General features: G+C 39.6%; 1 protein-coding gene across 3 annotated transcripts in view; it reads left to right on the forward strand.

Moving 5' to 3' along the window:
- Nucleotides 1-10444, forward strand: part of rnf144aa (ring finger protein 144aa) — a 32547-nt gene extending 22103 nt beyond the window's left edge. For all 3 annotated transcript variants that reach the window (XM_032500390.1, XM_032500391.1, XM_032500392.1), the window contains 5 exons: nucleotides 771-831; nucleotides 2373-2589; nucleotides 4258-4405; nucleotides 4828-4917; nucleotides 6538-10444. In XM_032500390.1, coding sequence (XP_032356281.1) covers nucleotides 771-831; nucleotides 2373-2589; nucleotides 4258-4405; nucleotides 4828-4917; nucleotides 6538-6669 — 648 coding nt within the window. In that variant the 3' untranslated portion in view covers nucleotides 6670-10444. The remainder of the gene's footprint in view (nucleotides 1-770; nucleotides 832-2372; nucleotides 2590-4257; nucleotides 4406-4827; nucleotides 4918-6537) is intronic.
- The last annotated feature ends 223 nt before the right edge of the window (nucleotides 10445-10667 follow it).

A 10667-nucleotide genomic window follows, 5' to 3' on the forward strand; every position in this document is an offset into this window, starting at 1 on the left:
TCAAAACCGTGACATTATCTCTACTGGTCCTTGTCACAAAAATCCATGTCACAAATCTCCTATTGTGTTGCTCTTTTTCCTACTACATACAAAAGTTTATGCTAATAAAACTAACCTTTAGTTTGTTAGTTTAACACAAATATACGCCACCTCAATGCTCTAGCATTACTCAAGATGACCACTGCGCTCCACCTGCCGGAGTGTTTATTCCATTATAATGAGCAGCTGTGGTCAATCTGAGGGAATCCTCCAGGCAGTTTTTTTTGATGAACTCACCAACTCTCTCTCGTGGTCTCTGAGGCCTGTAGGCACAGCATGGTTCAGCACACCAAGGCCTTATGTTTCTAATCAATCAGTGTCACTGGCCCTTAATGGAAACCCAGCTACTCCTGCCACTCAGGCAAATCATGCCTCATCCCCGTCTGCTCTGACAGAATTGCTCTTACCTAGTAATCGACTGCTTTTTAACAAAGCCTGAATGCTCATTTCATTGCCCAATAAATGAGTGCATTTAACCTTGAGTGGGCCTGCGTATGCACGTTGAATACATTCTGGCAACTGGATTTTCTTTTTCGATCTGATAACGGAAAAAAGACCTTGTTGGTACGCAAATAATGAGTTCTGATGTTGTAGAAATTTTAACTTGTTATTGATATATGGAATTGATATTCACACACTGAATGTATAATTGCTTCTTGCAGCCTCTGTTATAAATATGCACAATCACCTGTTTATTTCCCTCCCATTTCTCGCCTCCTCTCTCCCTGTAGATTGAGTGCCTGGTGGCCACAGAGATGATGCAGAAATACAAGAAGCTTCAGTTTGAAAGGGGTGAGTCAACGCAAAAGTTGCTGCAGTACGTCATTATCAGTGGGTGGTGCATGAGCAATGACTGTCAATCGCACACTCACGTGGACCCTCCTATCCTCAAATGATACTGTATATCATTGTGACACAAAAAGATTGATGACAATCCTATCTTGCAAGTATAGCCTTACTTCACTGCTGCTCATTCAACCCCTCATGCTCAAAGCTAACGGAAAAGATTTGAGTAATGCTCAATTGTTCAGTAGATCTAAATGTCGCTCATGTGCAGCAGTCAACTGCTTTAAAATGAATAGTTTCAATTTTGACTTCTGGCACAAAAAGTTTATGGATTCAATACCATTCATGAACCACAAATAATCATGCAGGCAAGGAATATTCTTGTGACAGGTACTCAGGCCTAACATTTGTCTGATTTGTACTGTAGTATTCTGACTCAACCCTGTCTCCCATCAAATATACATGAAGGGGATAGCCTCCCAGACTTTGTTTAAAGAGATACTAATTGGATTGGTTCGGCTCTAGACTCGTAAACTGTCTGACTGATTGTGATGCGGGCAGGTCTCTTAGCAGCATAGCAAGATATTTTAGTTAAATCCTTTTATCTCTGCTTCAGCGTGCAGCTATGTATTTACTGTCTGCTGTTTACACTGTTTGTCGAATAAATGTTAACGGACTTGTAAAAGGCTTGGATATCATTGCAGGGAAGATAATGTGTCTGTGTCGCTCCGTGCTGTCAATGTAGACATGCTAATAAGTGATATTAGAGTTCCATTGTACACAGAGATAGCAGTAACCAAGCCGTGCTATCACTCTTTGATTAAACTCGCCCTGCAGGGTTCTCCACCTACACACAGGCATAAATTGTAGACCAGAACATGCAGATCTCACTTGCATACATAAGTGCATGAACACAACGACCACAAATAAATGCATAGAAACACAGAGGGGGTCCTGTAAATAAATTCCCATCTTCAGAAAGCCTCGGAAAAAGCTGTTGATGCTGTCTGGAAATGGGCAGTCAGCCGTCACATAATGTCCCAGTCAAGTCAGGCAGAACAGTTGCTGTAACCGTTCCATATTTCTCAGGCTGAGCCAAGAGTGCATGTGGAATGTGTGCTCAGACTTTTTGGCAGAGAGGTAAGGGGAAGGAAGGAGAGGATAGGGAAAGCACATCATTCTACCAACTTAGAACATAACTTGCAAAAAAACTGGTCTTTTGTTACACGTTCAAAAGACTTTGGAGAAGTCTCGGAAATTAGTTAAAATTATGACATATTCAAATGTAAGCAGGTTACATTGTTGTGGTTTTTACATGCTGAGATTTGAAGATGCCTCTAAAATATCACCTGCCACCGCCACAATGGTGCTGTGCTTTTCAAAACATTTTTACAAAAATCTGAAACATTTGAAAAGTTCCGCACCAACTTAAAAACGACCTTCTACCAAAAAAAAAAGTCCCGTTGTTAACGTTTTCTTTGTGATTTGGGTTAATATACCCTTTAAAAGAGGTACTTTCCATGATGCTGGCACTTTTGTTCAATCAGAGGTGCTGTTGGACCCATGCCGGACGTGGTGCCCTTCCTCGACCTGCCAGGCCGTGTGCCAACTAAAGGAAGCTGATTCTCCTGCGCGGCCCCAGCTGGTCCAATGCACCGTCTGTGCCCTCGAGTTCTGCTCGACCTGCAAGGCCAACTGGCACCCCGGACAGGCCTGCCAAGAGAACAACCTGCCCATTACCTCCTTCCTACCAGGAGAAAACAGGTACTGCCTTTTAAGCGTTTATCCATTTATGATCCAATGTACTGTTGCAATTGAAAGTCTTGTTTTCCCAATTTCTCTAATCTGTTATTAGTCAGATCAGATATTACAATGTTTCTGTCTTATCTCCTTATACCTTACACCCTGACTAAACACTCATACACCGTTCTCTTCAGGTGGCCCATTAAGGGTTTCAGCGTTCATCATTTAGTCAGCCGACAGACGTAAATATTTGCTGGTTTTCTTGATCTTTTATGTTTGTAAACTAAAGAAATTTAGGTTTTGGACTCTTGGTAGCACATATCAATTTGAATATGTCAACATGTGCTTTAAGAAACTGTGATGGTCATTTTATCCTTTTTCTTACATTTTGTATACCATAATGGAGAAAATGATTTATGGATTAATCAGTTTAAAAAAAAAAAAAAATCGTTAGTTGCAGCCGTAGTATTAACTACTGGGGTACAAAATGCTATACAAATTAATAAATGTAAATTACAATTAATTACTTAATTAATAACATTAAATTTGTACTTTAGTCATAATTTAGTTACATTTTTACATCATTGTTTAAAAGTGTTATACACCAGCAATATCCATTCCATTAAACCTTTTGTCAACATTATCCAAATAATTTTACTACCTCCATACCTTCAAAAAGATATTAATATATCCCGTGTTGTGACGGTGTCAGCTGCTGTAAAGCTTCTGCAGATGCAAACCCTGGAAATGGCATTCAATTTTTTGTACTGGAGCCATACGTCATGTTTAGCTCACCTGACTGGAGTCCTGAACCACTTGTCAATATACAGAAGGATTTATTCATTGAGTCCTTTAAATATAGAATGACAACTTGCTTGGCTGGCTGTTTTGCAGCCACTGCTCAGTTGAACATCTGCCAGGGCTCAAGCACAAATGAATAGGCTGATATAAAACAATCGGCTGGAACTAAACTGCAGTAAAGCAGTCTGGGATGGGCTTTTTACTCTTAAGGATACAGGATCTGCCTGTGAGGTTAGACGAGGGCTACCCAGAGACACATGCAGCTGACCCGTTTCTTTGTGATATCCTCTTACTCTGGAAACGTCATTAGCTCTGCAAAGCTTTCCTCTATCTGCACAAGTCCAGGACCAAGCTCAAAGGCCACAGTGGAGGAAGAAAGGATTAACAGGTCTACTCTGAAGTTGTAAAGAGCCTCTGCCTTTGAACTTCACTTGTTCGCTCTAATCGTGGCTGTCTAAATACTGGATTCTGGTTCTTCTTTACAAATGACTGCCCCCTCCACTAGTCATTAATAGGCTTGTTTGTTTTCCTAGGACAGTGCCCTGAATGAAAGTTACTTGCTCCCAAATTTCAGGGTTCAGCACTTTACTGACACAGGACAAATGCATACAGACAAACCGACATCAACAGGAGAGAAGAATAAGAGTTTTGGTGGCAGTTCAATAGCGTATGTGACTGGTGGTTTTTGGAAGAGTTGTCAGCTCTTGAACTCAAACTTACCACAGTTTCACACAATCCTGTTACACCAAAGATTGCAAATATTGATTGCTTCAATAGAGCAAACTCATCCCCAGCACTTCATGTAAAGTGAATTTTGAGTGATTTGGGACTTTTGATGTCGTGTTTGGAATAAAAATCCCATCAGACTTGTCTCTCTCTCTCCCCCAGCTCTTTCTATAAGAATGAAGAAGATGACGCACCAATCAAGCGCTGTCCTAAATGTAAAGTTTACATTGAGAGGGATGAGGGCTGTGCACAGATGATGTGCAAGAACTGCAAACATGCCTTCTGCTGGTACTGTTTGGAGTCCCTGGATGTGAGTTGTTTTTTCCTAATATCTTTATTCCTTGATGTTGACTGCAATATAGAGCAAGATGAACTTTTTTTTATTTTTATTTTTACATTGTACTCTGTTTGCACATTGTAATAATCGTGGCTGTAGACATCATTTGTCTCCCTATGACAGCAATAGCTTTCTTTATCAGGAAATTGTAGCTTAACCTTGGTCTTGATGAGAAAGGGATGAGATGTTTTTATTTTTTCCAGAAATTGAGGATGGAAAGGGTGACTTATGGTCATGGTGCCTTTATGTAATCTTAATTGTGTGAGCGCAGACAACCGGACCACACAGTTCATTTAAAAGGCAATTTTCTCAGAACAGCTACCTGTGTCTTTCAGTGTGCTAATGGTCAATCTTAATCTATAATGTGTGCGTACGTGTGTGTGTTTGTGTGACAGGATGATTTTCTCCTGATCCATTATGACAAAGGGCCCTGCCGGAACAAACTGGGCCACTCCAGGGCGTCGGTTATCTGGCACAGAACACAGGTGAGAAACCCCCCTTGTCTCACACACTCGGCCTCCCCCCCCAAAACCATTTAACCACACTGCAGCATGTGGCCATACACGTGCTTCCTGGTTCCGCCTCTTTCTGGCTCACACTCGCTTTCAGTAATGGACTAGCATTATCTTGACAGGACGATAGTAAAAGGACAGCTTGATCCACATGCAGCGCAAGTGCCTGGTGGTCAGTGTCCTGCTTTATAATCACCTTTCATATTTAAAAAAAAAAAAAGGTTTACATAACCAATGTCCTTCTTTACTGATAGGTTACCAAATGAAATGATGGATTACATATAAAGGATTAGATATAACATGTAATTTCCTACATTTGAAATAGTGGATGACACATCATCATGATTATATGTGTGTACATTTTTATTTGACCTTAGCCAAATAATCTATGTATGGGTTGGCACATCCCTTTGTCCAACACACTTGTTATTTTGTCAACTCTGGCATCTGTTGCCCAGTGGGCCACACTGAGTCATATGATAACAGTTTAGCTGGTGGAGGCCAGCTATAGCTTTACTGCTCTGTGTCCTTAACTCCCCCCCCCCCCCCCCCCCCTCTAAAAAGCCTCCCTCATAATTACAAGATGTACCAGGGCAAACCTATCTTACGAAAAACAAAACTTTTCTCTCTTCTCTCCCTGACAACATGGGGTCTATGTCTTCCTTCAGGTACATGAACGGTCATGTGTACAAACATATAAGCGTCATCTGGGTCAAATGAGAGCACATAGTGCTCACTATACTGTGCTTTCTTCTACAGCGCAGCTTGTATACTAGCTGTAAAAAAAGATATTAAGCAATGTGTGAGCTACTTGCAAGCGTTACCCCAAAAATGTGTCTTTTTGTCCTCATAAAAAGAGAAAAAGCATTGTGCTATTACATTTCACTGTTTCATGTGACTGTATGTTATGTATTTCATTATGGGGCTCTGAACTTGTTGGTGTCTGGCTTCACCATGTGGTTAATTTACTAACTTGCTATGCTCATAACAGTAAAGAGTTTCACCTGGACTAGTCTTTGTCATAAGAAAGTCAAAAATATATTCCTGCCTAGTTAATGCAAAGTGCAGCGTTTTCAGTCTATATTTCTTAAATGGTTTTAATTTTTGCCAATCTACTCCGTTGGAACAGATCAAGTGGGTTTGTGCATCACTTCCAATATTTCTGTGTACACGTGTTTTCTCACAAAGACGAGAGAGAGAGAGAGAGAGAGAGAGAGAGAGAGAGAGAGAGGGAGACGTCGAGAGCAGAGGAAGATCGAGAGGAGGAGGCGATCGAGGAGAGAGAGAGATCGAGATGAGAGAGAGAGAGCGAGATCGACATCTGCAGGTCAACTTGTAGCATTTAGTAAACAAAAGTCAGCATCATCTTGGATATTTAATCCAACTCAAGTTTTACAACAAGAACTATTGAAAGTTCTTGTTCTGGCATGCTGAAGCAAGGCACATGCATTTTGCACCAGTACTTGTGTTCTATAAGATGATGCTGTGTCAAATGTAACATTGCTGCACACAATTCCTACACATAGCTGGTACTGTATGCATAAATGCTGTATTTACATCAGTGTATTTATTTTTTATGATGTCTCCCTGCAGGTTGTGGGGATCTTTGCTGGCTTCGGCCTGCTCCTGCTGGTTGCCTCCCCCTTCCTCCTTCTGGCCACTCCCATTGTCCTCTGCTGCAAGTGCAAGTGCAGCAAAGGTGATGACGACCCATTGCCAACCTAAACACGCCATCAGAGCAGGATCTGAGAGGCGCTTCATGGATGGGCCATGTTTTTTTTCCTTTTCACCCTTTTACATTATTCTCCTCCCACCAGCTTTGAGTGCTTAATTTGTTTGGGGGCTGAGTCTGCACCAGCCCCAGCCACTTCGGGATCCATCGCTCTGCATGAGAGAGGCATGGTAGAAATGCGACCCTACACCTTGGCTTGAAGGGAGGTGAAGGGTAAATGGTCACAGGAAGTCGGACTTGTCTAAGGACCATGGTTGTCCGTGTGTTAGATGTTGGTGGTTTGGAGACGCGAAGGAACTCTGGCCCACATCAAGTGGTCCTTAGTTGCAGGTAACTGTGGTGTGGTATTTTGGCGAGTCACTACAAACAATGGAAAAATCAAAGTTAACAAATGCTTTTCTCTTGTATGAACAATGTAATGCAGGAGCCACCATAGAACTTTTACTTTATCGCTCTGTTTTGTCAGTTTGTCGAACGCAACAACAGCTTTTCCCCATCACCACACTCAATGTAGCTCTACAGATTCAGTCAGTAGCATTAGAGTTACGCCACGCATGTTTGGTGTTCACTTGATTTGCACACGGAACATGATTCTTACGTCATGCTCAAGACTGAGGTAGAGATGGGAGGCTGTTGTTACTCAACGCAATGTAAAGCACGTCCTCTTGATGATGTCAATGTTTTATAACCTGTTGCTTTTAATAGAACTGTGCTCAGAGTAGTGTCTATGTTGTACTTTTGAGTGTTTTCCAAACTGCAAGGTACACTTAAAGGGGATTGCCACTCAAATCTAAAACAATACTAATATCTGTGGTCAAGTGACAACAGACACCACTTTTGTTTAACATTTAGCTTTTTCATTATTACCATCTTTTCAAATTCGTTCTCTCTCTCTCCAGGTGTGTGTGGGGTCATAAATTTCATTGATCTTAAATCCAGAAATTAAGTGGTACTCCCCTTTAAGTTCAACATTAATTTAAAGGACTTTGTGTCTACATGTTGTGGACCCATTTTAATACTACACTAAAAAGATGTCACTCCTGTAATTGTCAGTCCCCAGGTGGTGGTTTAGCCAAATAGAAATGAATAGCCTTACATTGAGATTAGCCAAAATTCGGCATTTTCCCCTGTGCATTAAAGAGTAAAAGCAAATAATCCCAGGGAAAGCATGTTCAACAGCATTTAGAGCATTACAGACAGGTTAGTGAAACCCTTTATATTCAGAGGATTCTATGATGTCATCCATATGCCACACTGTTAATAGCCATACAGTAAACAAAAAGATAAATTAAAAACAAACTAAACTGTCCTAAACTGATGTTTTGTGTGACCTAGAGCCTGTATTTCCTAAGCCTTTTTGAGCAGGAGAGCTGCATCATAAGATACAATCTTTAGCTTAACTCAGATCAGATCACCCACTTTGAGATTTAACAATACCTGGCCAAATTGCAAACTTGCATATGTTAGTGGTCCGAGTGTTGGTCGTTAGACCTCCAACAACAAGCAGCTATTCCCTGCAGTAAATATAAAAAGTTCTGTTTTTGGGCACATAATTATAAAGCTGCTTTGTAATATATCACTTTATCTATGCAAGTTTGTACATTACCATTCTTAAAAGGCTGGTGATTTATCAAACTGTCTGTCATAAGTAGGTTTATATAGTGGAAGCTGTAGAATGAATCACCATATATTTGCATATCATAGATTTTATTTAACCAGGGAGTTTTTCCTGAAACTATTCATATTATTTCATTTTCTATGTTGCTGTTAACCATCTGTCTTCAACCTATATTTAATGTTTGTGAGCTTGAAAACCAGGACAGAGGTTGGTCATTGTTAATTTTTTTTGGGGTATCTTTGCTTCACAAAAACAGTTTCTCTGTTAAGTAAGTAAAGGAACAAAGGTGAAACTATTTAGTTATAAACTAATTATTTTAGTATGTTTGCCTTTTGTTCTGTTAATCTTTTTTGTTACCAATCATAGCCATTCAAATGTTTCAAAAAGCCATTTACTACTGCTTAGTTTCCCTTTTATTCTGGTGTGATTGCCAGTGTTTATGTAGCATTTCATGAGAAGTGTGGCTGCAGTTACCAAAACAGTTCAATAGTAAACAGTAGCTAATCTAAGCTAAACAGTAAGCTGCAACTCACTCCAGTACTGATAAATTCAGCCAATATTCACTATGAGAATCGTAATTATTAGCAGCCTTACATTTTGAGTACCTTAGCTGCAGCCTGGTTTGTCATCAGTCTTGTCACCTACTGTATTAGCATGATAATTTGATATCAAAGCTAGTCCAATTTTCTACTTTTGAAGTTTGGTGCTTTCCTCCAAAAAATAGGTAAATTCCTCCAGCTTTTGTTGTTTTTATGACAATCGTGCCAAGCAGATTTCCTGGAAGGGATAAGTAAATGGAGCTGTCAACTGTATGTGCATTTTTGACCATGTATTTGTAATGTATTAAGAGTTTTTACAAGGCGGAAAGCTATTTTAATGCTTCTTTATGTAAACGCTGCACTGTATATGGGTTTTATTGTTTGACTTAATATGATCTGTGATGTTTATGGTATGGTGCCTGCTGTGTTTAACAGAGGAATTTAGCAGCTGAAATCAATGTCTACTCGATAGATAAGTCAATACATATGAGATATTGCAACTATATTTCCAAAGGGGGTTTCACAATTTCATGTTAATAGGTCTCTGATATCACCAGAATTAAGATTAATTTTAGGAAGACCAACAATTTTCATTTAAACACAAATCTATCACCATTATCCAAATCTTGAGTGGGGACAAACTAACTAAAGTCAAACAAAATCATGGCCACTTCCTTTTTTACACAACATTCTCCTTTAACGGTTTGCTGGCACCACTGGACAGGTAGATACTGTGTTATGCAACAAACATAAAAGGGCCAAACAGCAAACATTACAATCACTGCAGTGATTTCTGTTTTCTAAATGAGAGGCTTATCAGGCCTCAATATAAAGGCTTATATACACAATTAAACATCAGCACAGGTGTTGAAATAGGACAGTTTGACAGAGTTAAGGGCTTGCTTCTAAGATATGGCCCTTGAATGAGAAGTTTATTTTACAAAAGCTCACAATCTACGCTGAAACTAGCCTAAGATCAAGTATGATTACGAGCAGCAATTTATATTTTATAACCGGTTGTGTCAAGAGATAAAGCTGCATGATTTTTCTCTGACTTCTACATGTTAAATGTTACAAAATTGTAGCCTCTAAAGATCTATCTTCATCACTCAGCTGTCTGGTTTTTACTTTTTGGTAGTTTGGGAAAATATGTTTTGATGTTCCGCCATATGATATACAACGTTGGTCGGCCTTTCTCAATTCCAGTTGGTTCAGGTTGGCATTCTATGTTTGTTACACTTTGTTTGTTTTCTTTTTATATGCCCATTTCACGTCAGTTTGTTGTATTTGCATTATCTGTTTTAAGAGTGGATATCTTCAGGCCTGATTGGTCAATTACCTTTTTAATCAGTCCCCTACATTTTAATCAGTCACCTCAGTATGTGGATTATTGTCAGACGAAATGTTGTCTGTATGCAAGACTTCTGTAATTTGAGGTGTTAAACAATGTCTAGATTAGTCAGTAATTAAACGTTAATTGACCTGGTTGATACAGAGATATCAACATTGTAAAATTGGATCAGTTCTGTACAACTTGACTTGGCATCTCAGTACATCTACAGTTCCACTAACACTGTGACACCAGGTATTAAAGGTTGTTGTTTTTTGTGAGTCTGCTCTCTTTATTAATTCACACCAATGTGTTAAGATGTTATAATTTTGTATGTCAAACATACCATGATGTCTTGTGGTCCCATTTGGTTGTGAAATAGCTCCCTCTGGTGTTAAAGGTGTACACCTTGTAGTTCCCCTTTCCATTACAGTTTTGTCTGATTGCTTAAGCACATTTTTTGTAACTATTGGCTATTTTTGCAAAACTCTACACACAAATAAG

The sequence above is a fragment of the Etheostoma spectabile genome, chromosome 20 (assembly GCF_008692095.1).
Source record: "Etheostoma spectabile isolate EspeVRDwgs_2016 chromosome 20, UIUC_Espe_1.0, whole genome shotgun sequence".
NCBI lineage: Eukaryota > Metazoa > Chordata > Actinopteri > Perciformes > Percidae > Etheostoma > Etheostoma spectabile.